General features: G+C 50.6%; 3 protein-coding genes and 1 pseudogene across 6 annotated transcripts in view; 3 read left to right on the forward strand and 1 right to left on the reverse strand.

The window, feature by feature from the left end:
* Nucleotides 1-13,518, reverse strand: part of LOC103788982 (uncharacterized) — an 870,763-nt gene that overhangs the window by 254,339 nt on the left and 602,906 nt on the right. The gene's annotated exons all lie outside the window — the stretch shown is intronic.
* On the forward strand, nt 20-3,144 carry LOC128930152 (keratinocyte proline-rich protein-like). The gene has a single exon (XM_054247950.2). The coding sequence runs from the start codon at nt 477-479 to the stop codon at nt 1,764-1,766; it is 1,290 nt and encodes a 429-aa protein (XP_054103925.2). The 5' UTR covers nt 20-476; the 3' UTR covers nt 1,767-3,144.
* On the forward strand, nt 8,761-10,540 carry LOC128930153 (tubulin beta-4B chain). The gene has a single exon (XM_078355281.1). It carries the CDS (start codon nt 8,767-8,769, stop codon nt 9,178-9,180), a length of 414 nt encoding a protein of 137 aa, XP_078211407.1. The 5' UTR covers nt 8,761-8,766; the 3' UTR covers nt 9,181-10,540.
* Nucleotides 8,771-10,101, forward strand: LOC118149229 (tubulin beta-4A chain pseudogene; annotated as a pseudogene). Its single transcript, XR_013529197.1, has one exon. The product of XR_013529197.1 is annotated as a tubulin beta-4A chain pseudogene (transcript).

The raw sequence follows: 13,518 nt of genomic DNA on the forward strand, positions 1-13,518 counted from the left end.
CACTGAATATAGAGAAACAAACATTTAATGTTGGGTTTGAGCTGCCCACTTTCCAGTGAATGCTTTGCCATTATATGAATGTAGATGGTGCCTGAGCGCTTATTCTCACATGTGCATTCTTACACATATATGTGCACTGCCAGTGCACAGGTGTGAGTAAATCCAAGCTCCTGGGGGAGTGGAGTTCCCACTCTGGACTACAGCCTTGGGAGCAAGTTGTTGCCTCTACTTCCTGTGGGGCTGCTCAGACCACATTGCATGTGAGAAAGTGTGGAGAATCCTTTTGTCATCAGTGCCCTCTTGTTCTGGGCATTGACATGTCCACCCCCAGGAAGGTCCTGGGCACCTGCAACCCTGCATATGCACAGTCAGGCCCTTTGGCAGAACCAGGGCAGGGCTAAGGGATTAATCTTGGGTCCAGCCAAGTCAGGACACTTGGGTGAAGGTTGAGGGTGGGGGAGGAAAAGCTAGGGAAGATGAAGGGTGTCTTCCCAGAGGTCCTGCCTCCCCACTCCAACTCTCACCCTCCTAACCCTGGTCTCTCTGCCCTCAGGTCACGCTCGACTGGCTACCTCAGAACCATGTGTGACCAGCAGCAGATCCAGTGCTGCCTGCCACTCCCACAGTGCTGTGTCAAGGGTCCCTCCTTCTGCTCCCCTCACTCCCCCTTTGCCAATGGCCAAGTGGTAGTTCAAGCCCCTTGTGAGATGCAAATTGTGGAGTGCCCTGTATCATGCCCAGTTCAAGTTTGCCAGGCAACAGACCAGGCTCCATGTCAGTCTCAGACCACACAGGTGAAGGGCCAGTCTAAGACCAAACAGGCGAAGGGCCAGGCTCCATGTGAGCCTCAGACCACCCAGGCGAAGGGCCAGGCTCCATGTGAGCCTCAGACCACCCAGGCGAAGGGCCAGTCTAAGACCAAGCAGGTGAAGAGCCAGGCTCCGTGTGATCCTCAGACCACCCAGGCGAAGGGCCAGGCTGCATCCCAAACTCAGATTTCCTCCATTCAAAGTCAGGCTCCACGCCAGTCTGAGGTGTCCTACGTGCAATGCGAAGGGTCACACCCTGTTCAGACTTGCTTTGTAGAATGTCCTCCAGTTTGTTACACAGAAACTTGTTATGTGGATTGCCCAGTCCAGACCTACGTACCCTGGACAGCTCCTCAGCCTGTCCAGATGTATGTGGAGCGTCCTGCCGCTTGCCAGACTCAGAGAAGATTCTCCACCCAGTGTCAGTATCAAGGCTCCTATAGCAGTCGTGGGCCCCAGTTTCAGTCAAGGGCTACCTACAACAACTGCACCCCCCAGTTCCAATCGAGGCCATACTACAGCAGCTGTGGCCCTCAGTATCAGTCCCGGGCTTCGTTTAGCCCCTGTGTACCCCAGTGCCAGACCCAGGGCTCCTACGGGAGCTTCCCTGCACAGCGCCGGTCCCGGAGCACCAGCAGATGCCTTCCTCCTCCTGGACGGCTGCAGCCTTTTCCCCGCAGCTGTTCTCCACCAAGACACTTTGAGCCCTGCTCCAGCAGCTACCTGCCATCAAGACCCTCTGAAGGTTTCCCTAACTACTGCACCCCACCACGCCGCTCTGAACCCATCTATGACAGCCGCTGTCCTCGCCGCCCCACTTCAAGCTGCCCTCAGAGACTTGGCCCCAAGTGCCGAATCGAGATTTCCTCCCCCTGCTGCCCCAGGCAGGTTCCCCCACAGAGGTGTCCTGTTCAGATTCCTCCCATCAGACCCCGCTCCCGGAACTGTGACCCATAGCCCTCCTGGAGTGCCTCCTGCCCGGAGCTGAGGCCACAGGCAGAGCCACATCAACTTCCAAGCTACTGTCCACCACGACGTCTTGACCATTGTCCGGAGTCACCACTGCTGCGATGTCCACCTCCTGCTCCACGTCCACGTCTGCGCCCAGAACCATACATAAGTCCAAAACCACGTCCGCGTCCTCTACCAAGGCAACTTTCAGAACCTTGTTTGTATACAGAACCACTTCCAGCACCATGTCCAACACCGCGGCCAGCTCCCCGTCCTCGCTTAGCCCATTGTGAGATTCCAGAGCCACGCCCACGCCTGCAGCCTTGGGAGCGCCCAGAGCCTTGTCCAAGGCCAGAGCCAATTCCCCTGCCTGCGCCCTGCCCAAGCCCTGAGCCCCACAGGGAGCCTTGGTGCAGCCGCAGCCCGTGCTCAGGCCCAAATCCAGTTTCATACCCAAAAGACGTAGGCTGTCATGAGTCTAGTCCACACCGCCTAGACACCAAAGCTCCCTGCTGTGGCCCATCCAGTTATAACCAGGGGCAAGAGGGTGGTGCTGGCTGTGGGCCTGGTGATGTGTTTCCAGAGCCGAGGGGACAGGGTGGCTGTGGAGACCAAGGCAATGCCTGTGCTGGAGTGAAAGGTGAACCGAACAGTGCCTTTTTCTAAAGGAAAGGTGACTGAGACCACCCTGTCTCCTGCTCTGTAAATGCTGTTCCTCCTATTCCACAATTTCCAGTGCGCTCCTGTTTGAATCTCTCCAAAGATATTCAGAGACTCCTTACTACAAAGGCAATGTCCAAACTGCCTTGCCAATCATCCAAAGATCCACGCCTGGGTCTCAGATGCCTCTCCAGCCTCATGTGTCACTCCTCGCCCGGACATATCCTCAGCTCTAGCCAGACTAGTCCAGCCACCAGGCACAGCTTGGGTGTTCCCCATGTCATACCTTAAATGTCCCTGCCTCCAAGCCTCTGCTCATTCTTTCTCCCTCTGCCCGGACCACTTCTCTCCTCCTCCTCAGCTTCTGAAATCCAACCCATCTTTTGGTGCCTCTCTTGGTGCCTTCTTTGCTTGCTCCCACTCACAAGAGCCTGTGCTGACTTCCTAGAACTCTCTGCATCCTCTGCATTATCTACTTGGCAACTGCCTGGTGACATCTGGGAATTGTTATTTCACTTTCCGTGTGTGTCTTCCTTATCTGCCCAACTAGGTTGTAAACTCCCAACTGAGTGGAGTCAGAAAATCCCTACATCTCAGTGCCTATCCTGGGGCTGGCTGTTGCTTAGCAAGGCTCATGGGTTGGCAGCTTGAACCATGTTCTGTCCTGCTCAACTGCAGGAACTGAGAGAAGGCCACGTGACAATAAAGATCGTGATGTACTCACTGCCCGCGTCCTGGGTCATTCCTGTTTTATTCCTTAACTTGCTGAAATGAGGTTTTTATTGTTGCTATTTAAAATTGTGATAGCAAAACACATGTAACATAAAATGTACCATCTTAACCATATTTAAGCATTCAGTGATGGCGTTAAGTACATTTACATTGTTATGCTACTAACACCACAATCTGTTCATAGGACTCATCTTGCTAATTAAACCTTCTCTGTTAAATAATAACTCGTCATTCCCTGCTCCTTCCAGCCCCCTAGCAACCACCATTTCTGTCTCTATGAATTTAACGATGCTAGATCACTCACTAAAGTAGAATCATGCAGTGTTTTTTCTTTTATGACTGGCTTATTCTGCTTAGCATAATGTTCTCAAGGTTCATCCAAGTTGAAGCATATGCCATAATCTCCTTCCTCTTCAAGGCTGAGTAATATTCCATTGCATGTACATACCACATTCTCTTTATTTGTTCATCAATGGATGGATGGGCACCTAGGTTGCTCTCACCTTTTTTAGTAGTAAAAAGTGTAGCAATGAACATGGATGTACAAATACTTCTGTGAATCCCAGATTTCAATTATTTTGGATAGATACCCGGAAGTGGGATCACTGGATCATACGGTAATTTTATTTTTAATTTTTTGAGGAACTACTGTACTATCTTCCACAGTGACTATATCATTTACATTCCCATCGACAGGGTACAAGTCCTAATTTCTCCACAGCCTTATCGACATTTGTTATTTTCAGTTTTTTTGTTTTGTTTTGTTTTGGTAATGGCCATCCTGATGAATAGGACATAGTATGAATTTTCATTTTAATGTATTATCTTTCTTCTCTAGTTTATTGTACCCATAGTGTGAGCTTTTAAGCCTAGACCAAGTGAGTTGTCCAGTGGGTTTTCAATCTTCCCTCAGTGTCCTTGGACCCAGATGGAAAGGATGGAGGAAAAGGCAAGGGGATGAGGGAACAGGGAGAATAACTCTTGCCCCTGGCCTAGGAGTAAAGGACTTCAGGCCTGGGTTTGGCTAACTGGGTTTTTCCCAGTTCTAGGGCCACAGTCACAGCCCTGTTGGCTCTGGAACCAGAGGAAGTGGGGAAGGAAGCACCTGGAGTCTCTCTGGGGACACTCCTCAAGGTATGCACTCCTCTTCTCTCAGAACTAGGCCGGGTGTGGTGGCTCATACCTGTAATCTCAGCACTTTGGGAGGCCGAGGTGCACTGATCACCTGAAGTTAGGAGTTTGGGACCAGCCTGATCAACATGGCAAAATCCCATCTCTACTAAAAACACAAAAATTAGCCGGGGGTGGTGACACACACCTATAATCCCAGCTACTCGGGATGCAGAGGCAAGGGAATTGCTTGAACCTGGTAGGTGGAGGTTGCAGTCAGCCAAGATCACACCACTGAACTCTAGCCTGGGCAACAGAATAAGACTCCATCTCAAAAAAAAAAAAAATTAAATTACTTACTTTTCTTTCTGTTTTCTTTTATGGAAGCATATGAACCTGACTCTGCATTCCTCAATTGCTCCCAAATTCTATTAGGAATGGGTGGCCTTGACAGCATGAAGGTTAGGGCTGGAGGGGAAGAAGAGACAGCTATGACTCTCCTCTCAGTCCTGAGATGAATGCTGGGTGGGGATGAATGAGGTGAGATGAATGCTGGGAGGGGATGAATGAGGTAAGATGAATGCTGGGGGGGGATGAATTAGATGAGATGAATGTGGGGGGTGTGAATGAGGTGAGATGAATGTGGGTGAGATGAATGCTGGCGGGATGAATGAGGTGAGATAAATGCTGGGGGGATCAATGAGGTGGGATGAATGTGGGGGGATCAATGAGGTGAGTTGAATGCTGGGGGGGAGGAATGAGGTGAGATGAATGCTGGGTGGGGATGAAAGAGGTGAGATGAATGCTGGGGGGGATGAATGAGGTGAGATGAATGCTGGCGGGGGGCATGAATGAGGTGAGATGAACACTGGGGGTAATGAATGAGGTGAGATGAATGCTGGGTGGGGATAAATGAGGTGAGATGAATGCTGGGGGGTACGAATGAGGTGAGATCCATGCTGGTTGGGGATGAATGAGGTGAGATGAATGCTGGGTGGGGATGAATGAGGTGAGATGAATGCTGGAAGGGGATGAAGGAGGTGAGATGAATGCTGGGGAGGGGATGAATGAGGTGAGATGAATGTGGGGGGAATCAATGAGGTGAGATGAATGCTGGATGGGGAGGAAAGAGGTGAGATGAATGCTGGGGGTGATGAATGAGGTGAGATGAATGCTGGGTGGGGATGAATGAGGTGAGATGAATGCTGGCGGGGGGGATGAATGAGGTGAGATGAATGTGGGGGGAATCAATGAGGTGAGATGAATGCTGGGTGGGGATGAATGAGGTGAGATGAATGCTGGGTGGGGATGAATGAGGTGAGATGAATGCTGGGGGGGATGAATGAGGTGAGATGAATGCTGGGTGGGGAGGAAAGAGGTGAGATGAATGCTGGGGGTGATGAATGAGGTGAGATGAATGCTGGCGGGGGGGATGAATGAGGTGAGATGAATGTGGGGGGAATCAATGAGGTGAGATGAATGCTGGGTGGGGATGAATGAGGTGAGATGAATGCTGGGTGGGGATGAATGAGGTGAAATGAATGCTGGCGGGGGGGATGAATGAGGTGAGATGAATGTGGGGGGAATCAATGAGGTGAGATGAATGCTGGGTGGGGATGAATGAGGTGAGATGAATGCTGGGTGGGGATGAATGAGGTGAGATGAATGCTGGGGGGGATGAATGAGGTGAGATGAATGCTGGGTGGGGAGGAAAGAGGTGAGATGAATGCTGGGGGTGATGAATGAGGTGAGATGAATGCTGGGTGGGGATGAATGAGGTGAGATGAATGCTGGTGGTGGGGGATGAATGAGGTGAGATGAATGTGGGGGGAATCAATGAGGTGAGATGAATGCTGGGTGGGGATGAATGAGGTGAGATGAATGCTGGGTGGGGATGAATGAGGTGAGATGAATGCTGGGGGGGATGAATGAGGTGAGATGAATGCTGGGTGGGGAGGAAAGAGGTGAGATGAATGCTGGGGGTGATGAATGTGGTGAGATGAATGCTGGGTGGGGATGAATGAGGTGAGATGAATGCTGGGTAAGGATGTGGCTCTGGAGGACAAGGGTGCTGGAGGACAGGCCCTCCCTCAGGGAGCTGGTGCCCTGAGGCCACGTGGTCCGCCCAGGATGAAAAAGCTCCATTTAGGAGGATGACAGCAGAGGGCAGTTCTGGCCTTGGCCTCTGAAGGTCTGATCCATTGCCCTCCTCCTCACTGGCCACACCGCGAAGGACCTCACAGCTACAGAGCCACAGTTGGGAAACGATCCAGGGCCTGGCTCTGAGTATGTATCTCCCTTGCCCAAGGGATTTAGTTCTGCCAGGCTGGTGGTAGAGACGTCAGAAACCACCTAGGAGAACCCTGTGTCATATAACAGAAAATGAGGCCCTTCATGTGAAATCCGTTCATTCATATAATTATTGGCCGATATTTATTGCTCTTCTGCTAGGATGGCCTTGGTTAGAGAGACAGTCATAACCCTTGTTTACTGTCAGTGCATAACCTAGTACAGTGGTCCTCAAAATATGGTATCTGAATCAGCAGCATCAGCAACACCTAGAACCCTGTTAGAAATGCAAATGAAATGCCTCACCCCACATCTAATGAAGCAGAGACTCCGAGAGCGAGGCCCAGCAAGCTGTGTTTTAACCAGCTCTCCTAGTGCTGATGCCCAGGAACATTTGGTCTTCACTGGTTTGGTGAAATGCCATATGCAGATAGAATATGAATATACATGTATATAGTAGGCGTATATCTCTGTGTGTTTATACAGACACATACCTACATATCTACCCATCCTCTAATTCCCATAACATCCGGTTCCACAGGCATTATTATTTTGCCCTTTTACAGAGTTGAAAACCTAAACACTCAGGGTTTCAGCTTGCCAAAGCCATATGGCCACTCGTGACCCCCAGTCTGCACTCTTTTCTACCATACGTGGCACCTACCTCTTCCAAAGATCTTTCCTGTTTTAACCCAAATATCTTCCCGACACAATCTTGGAGTTCTCTCAATCACTGAACGGGTTATTTTCATCAGTTCCACGTCTGCCTCCTCTCTTAAAATCCAAGCTGCTCTAGAATTGAACCTGCTACGTGGCACATGCCCCAGGGGCGTGGCAGAGCCTGAACTGGCCCCACGAGGCATCTCTAGGTTTCCATGACCCAGGCCTCTGGGTGGGAGTGAGGAGGGCAGGGTAGGGAGAGGCTTGGAGGCTCCAGTGTGGGAAGGGATTCTTGTTAGATTTCTCCCATACCCTCAAAAACACACTTCTAGACAGGTAGCCCCCTGCCTGGGGATGCTTGGGAGCAGACCATTCACCTCCTCAAAATATTAAAGAAACACATAACTGGCTGTGAGAAGGTGGCATTCACTTCTAGGAAATCCTGCCCTCCCCATGTCTGGGCCACAGGTCCCCATCCAGGCTTTTACTGAAAGAGCAATGTTCAGTAGTCTGCACCGTCCTCTGGGGATAGATTCTGGTTCCCAGAATGATGGTAGAATAGAAGGGTCTTTGGGTGGGCCAGCCTGGAGCTGAGTCAGGAAACTCCCGATGGCCTGCGGTTCTCCACTGCCCAGGGCTATGCAGGAGCCAGCCTCCAGGCCATTTCTACAGCCAGAGACAAGCAGCTCAGAGGAAAAGGGCACACAGGGGTGTGTGTCTGAGTTTTTCAAGTTTCTTTTTGTGTATCTCTGTGTCTGTGTATATCTGTCTGCTTTAAAAGCTTGGAGCTTTTAAAATGCATTTGGCAACAGGGGCTGTGACCTCAGAAGTGTGGTTTGGGGCATCTCACCTCCTTCAGCAATAGCTCTGATGAGCCTGGTCATCCTTCCACTCTCCACCATCCACCATGTCACTGATGACAGGCATCTTGGTTTTCTGACCTTTCCTTTTGTGTCAACCACTTGAACAAAACTGAAAGTGTCTCCAGAACCAAGGCTGAAGACCCAAAGGTGCAAAAGAGACCATTTATAAGGCCCTTCGATGTACTCAAAAACGCACCAGACAGGCTCCTCTTCAAATCTCACACAGATGTCAGGCCGCACACAGGTTGTGTAGCTTCTGTACCAGAGTCTGATGAACTGTTGCTCAGAAGTGCGCAGGAATTGACCAAGTCACAAAGTGTGCGGCAGAGATCAAGCCAGACATCCATGCCTGACATCCAGATATGCTGCCTCAGAACCAGGGCCTGGCTTCCAGAGGGGGAAAACATGACAGAGATCAGGCCTGAAGATCACGCTTCTCACTTTGGAATCCTGTTTACATTCTCCTGCAATTCTGTATCTCTTCTCTTTCTAAGCTTTCCACCGTGGGATCTTCACTGCAGAATGAAGGATGTTCTCAGAGGTTCCTTCCAGACCAGGGGGGTTATCTAAAATTCCTTTTTGTCATAAAGCGGCTCCCGGCGGCGCAGGGACCATGCTCTGCCGGCTCCGCCGCATCCTCCTCCACCCGCGCCCACACCACCACCGCCGCGTCCACCCTCAGCACCACCGCCATGCGGGAGATCGTGCACCTGCAGGCCGGCCAGTGCGGCAACCAGATCGGGGCCAAGTTTTGGGAGGCTATCAGTGACGAACATGGCATCTACCCCACAGGCACATATCATGGGGACAGTAACCTGCAACTGGAGAGAATCAACGTGTACTACAATGAGGCCACAGGAGGAAATTATGTCCCCAGAGCGATTCTGGTGGACCTGGAGCCCAGCACCATGGACTCTGCCCGTTCTGGCCCCTTCGGGCAGATCTTTCGGCTGGACAACTTCGTGTTCGGCCAATCTGGAGCCGGCAACAACTGGGCAAAGGGGCACTACACGGAGGGCAGGGAGCTGGTGGACGCTGTCCTGGAAGTGGCCCGGAAGGAGGCCGAGAGCTGTGACTGTCTCCAGGGATTCCAGCTGACCCATTAGCTGGGGGGCGGCACGGGGTCCGGGATGGGCACACTGCTCATCAGTAAGATCCGGGAGGAGTTCCCTGACCACATCATGAACACCTTCAGCGTGGTGCCCTCGCCCAAGGTGTCAGACACGGTGGTGGAGCCCTATAACGCCACACTGTCGGGGCACCAGCTGGTGGAGAACACAGACGACACCTACCTCATCAACAACGAGGCGCTCTACGACATCTGCTTCTGCACCCTCAAGCTGACCACCCCCACCTACAGGGACCTCAACCACCTGGTGTCAGCCACCATGAGGGGGGACACCACCTGCCTCCATTTCCCGGGCCAGCTCAATGCTGACCTGCACAAGCTGGCGGTGAACATGGTGCCCTTCCCACGCCTGCACTTCTTCATGCCCGGCTTCGCGCCCCTGAGCAGCCGGGGCAGCCAGCAGTACCGGGCCCTGACGGTGCCCGAGCTCACCCAGCAGATGTTTGATGCCAAGAACATGATGGCCGCGTGCGACCCGCGCCACAGCCACTATCTGACTGTGGCCACCGTGTTCCGGGGCCGCATGTCCATGAAGGAGGTGGATGAGCAGATGCTGAGCGTGCAGAGCAAGAACAGCAGCTACTTCGTGGAGTGGATACCCAACAACGTGAAGACAGCGGTGTGCGACATCCTGCCCCGTGGCCTCAAGATAGCCGCCACCTTCATCGGCAACAGCATGGCCATCCAGGAGCTGCTCAAGCGCATCTCCGAGCAGTTCATGGCCATGTTCCGGCGCAAGGCCTTCCTGCACTGGTACACGGGCAAGGGCATGGATGAGATGGAGTTCACTGAGGCCAAGAGCAACATGAACGACCTGGTGTCCGAGTACCAGCAGTACCAGGACGCCACGGCCGAGGAGGGCGAGTTCGAGGAGGAGGCCGAGGAGGAGGTGGCCTAGGCTGTTCCCATTGCTTTGCGTCTGGCCCCTTGAGGCTTCTGACCTCTGACCCCCCCCAGACCCCCCATCTCTGACCCCTAGAGCCCCGCTTCCCCTCCAAGCCTGACTCACCCCTGTGACTTCACCCTGACCCTAACGATGCCTTTGGAGCTCCCTTTACCTCTGGCTACTTCATCTCCGACCCTGGCTCCCCTTTGACCCTTGAGCCCTCATGTATCTTTGACCCCCTTGAGCTCTTCCAACCTTGACATTCCCAGGAGGATGCCCGCTATACCTCTTCTGACTCTGGAAACTGCACCTTTAACTTCGTGGGCCATCCTTCAACCCTGACCTCTGCTTCACCTGTAACCCCTGTCCCCCATGATTCCCATTTTACCTTTAGATCTATTAGTCCTGGTTTACATTTGACTCTTTTCTCTGAGCTGCACTTCACCTCTGACCTTGCCTCACCTTTGACCCCCCCCACCTGAGCCTCAGCTCCTACCTCTGGCACCAACTTCTCTTTGACCCCCTATGAATCTCAGTTGACCTCTAGACCTGTAAGTCCTGGTTTACACTGGACCCCTCTCTCCCAGCTGCATTTCATCTCTGACCTTGCCTCGCCTTTCACCCAACAGCCCCAGCTTCTACCTCTGACCCCAGCTTCTCTGGCTCCCACAGGCTCCTGCATCCTCCCTGCCTCACTCCCCTCAGCTCTGGCCGACCTTAGCTTATCTGGGGGAGAAACAAGGCCTGGTGCCTGTGAGGGTGAGAGGTTGCCCCTTCCCTCCCTCCTCACTTCCCTGCCTTGCCCTCACAAAATAAATGAATTTTCCTGAAAAATAAAATAAAATAATAAAATAAAATTCCTTTTTGAGGAAGGCAGTATGCTAGAGTGAAATTACCTGGGGTATTCACTTAAAGACACAGAGTCCCAGGATGTGTCTTAGAACGACTTAACTTAAACTTCCAGGATAAAATCAGGAACCTCCATTTGAGAATTATTCTGATCAATCAGAAATGTGAACACGCAGGAGCGTGAGCTTACCTAGAAGGAGGGTTGAAAGCTGTGCACATCTGGCCACAGCAGGAGTAGGATGTGGCTGTGGTGGTGAAGACAGAGCTGATTGTTTCCTGGTTTCTTGTAGGAGGTTTTATGCAATTGTCCATGTGGGGACACAAATTATCCACCTCTTGGTCTAGAAGCACCTTAAGATGAAGGAATCTCTTTCTTTCTCACAGTTAAATCCCAATCTTCGCTTCCACCCAAAACAGCCAGAATGAGGAGATCTGGCGTATGTTACAGACACATAAGCGACAGGGGCCTCGCTACAGCATATCTCTCCTCTACCCAGGTATTACCCGGACATTGAGAGAAAGACGTTCCACACACACAGTTTGTTCTACACGTCATAACAGCCTTTAGTGCATAAACAAATACAACTGTTATGCATCAGAGAATAGCTCAGCTGTTCATGTCAGAATCCACAGGTGGACAGCAGTCATCAGAATCATGAATTCCGGCATGGCATGAGACTAGTCAGGAAGGCAGGGTGATGCCTGATGATCTATTTGCTTCTCATTGCCAGAGACCATCCAGCTCATTCCTCCAAAAGACGGTGCTTCCTGTTCTGGAGGGCTAAGCTAGATGGTATCTAGGGACCTCGGAATAACCCAAGCAGTGCCAAATATACCCATCACATCTCATCATAGGAACCCTGAGCTTGGTCCACACCTTTCCTCTATTCTCTAGTACACGTCCATCAGGGAGGGAGGAAACCACTTATGAAATTGCATCAACACATCTATTCACTTGACAAATATTTATTGAGGCTCTGCTATCTGCTAGGAACTGGTATCGATCCTGGAAATACACTGGTGAGCAATGCAGACAATAGTACGGTGAGAGCTTCAACACGGGAGGCTCAGGGTACCCTGGAAGCGCACAGAAGGGTCAGTGTAGCACATTCGGGGCCCAAAGGAAGCAACCACAGGACAGATGTGACAGACGAGTAGCAGTTAGCTGATGATGGGGTAGAGAGGAGAGTCTTCTCTCCCCTCAGAGATAACAGTAGGCATGCTGTCAGCATCACTGACTTAGTGACAGACAGCCCAGTGAGGAGTCGGCCCTCATTAGTTAAATATCCTTCCTGGTTCCTAAGCTATATGGAAGGTTTATGCTGGTCCCAGGACTCCATTCTCAGCCCTGTTCTAATGAACTTTTTATCAACACCTTGGGGAGAGACTTGAAAAGAAACTGGCCTAAATTTCAGATTACCTTAAGTTATGAGGGAGAATTGGAGAGTAAAATTTAGATTTAACATGGGTAAGAATAATGAATTTAATCTGACAAGATAAAGTGTAATTAAGGTAAACATGAAGTTTAATGTACATTAAGATTAAGGCTTAGGCATCCCTGTAGAAGATGAGTGGTTGGATGTGCGGTTACGTACGTGAAGAATTTTGGTTGATCAAAATCTTAGTGTGGGCCAAGAGTGAGACTATGTCAAATGGCAACGAACTGTTGTTCTGAATAGCTCTGTATGAAGGGATCATTCTGTGTGGCACAGATGCGCACACCTGAGCACTGTGGTCAGCTCAGGTCAAATGTGTGGGGCTGGAGGACGATGATCTACTATACGCCAGCCACCATCTGAGGTGGGAAACCCTTCCTCATGCTCACAACTTGGAAAGGTGATTGCATTCACTCCATTTTACAGACATTAGAAGAAACAAAATCTAGAGAGGTTAACTAGCTTGTCCGGTCACACATCTAAGACTTGCTAGTGCTGGAATTCAAGCCTAGGCTAATCTTATGCCAAAACTGGGTCATCCTCCCTGTGGAAGGAAGAGTAACACTATGTTTTGAAAGGACTAGCATGCTTCCATCTTCCATTACTTGAAGTGGTTTCATTTAGAAAACTAATCAGCTGTTTTAGTAAAACAAAGAGTTCAGATTCAATGCATGGAAACTGTAAGAAGATTCTGGCTGGAAATGAAGAAAAAGTAATAGAACTGTTTGGAAATGAAATATGTTGTTCATCCATGCATTTGATAAATATTTATTCAGTGTTAATTGAGTATTTATTATGTACCGGACACTAATTTGGATGATTGGAATAAATCAGTGAACAAATCAAAGATCTCTGTTCTCAAGGAGTTTAAATTCTAAGCAGAGAAAAACAGATAAACGGGCATATTTTTAAAAGTTATACAATAAATCAAAATATCCAACTGATCTGGAAATAAGAACATATGTAGCAATGAAGATGACCTGGGCAGGCATCCCAGACAGCATCAGAAGGGGAGGGGTACTGAGCCAGATGTGTGGGAAGAAGGGGCTGAGAGGCTGCGGGGCCTAAACATTCAGCAATGGAAAGTGCATGGAAGGGCCATTGTGAGAGAAGAGTTTAAGCCCAGCTCCACCACTCATTAGCT

This window comes from Callithrix jacchus, chromosome 18 (genome assembly GCF_049354715.1).
Source record: "Callithrix jacchus isolate 240 chromosome 18, calJac240_pri, whole genome shotgun sequence".
In the NCBI taxonomy this organism is placed as follows: domain Eukaryota; kingdom Metazoa; phylum Chordata; class Mammalia; order Primates; family Cebidae; genus Callithrix; species Callithrix jacchus.

Excerpts from the sequence above, each read along its gene's own strand:
- LOC128930153 (XM_078355281.1), top strand. The coding sequence starts at position 8,767 with ATGCGGGAGATCGTGCACCTGCAGGCCGGCCAGTGCGGCAACCAGATC.
- LOC128930152 (XM_054247950.2), top strand. The coding sequence starts at position 477 with ATGAAGGGTGTCTTCCCAGAGGTCCTGCCTCCCCACTCCAACTCTCAC.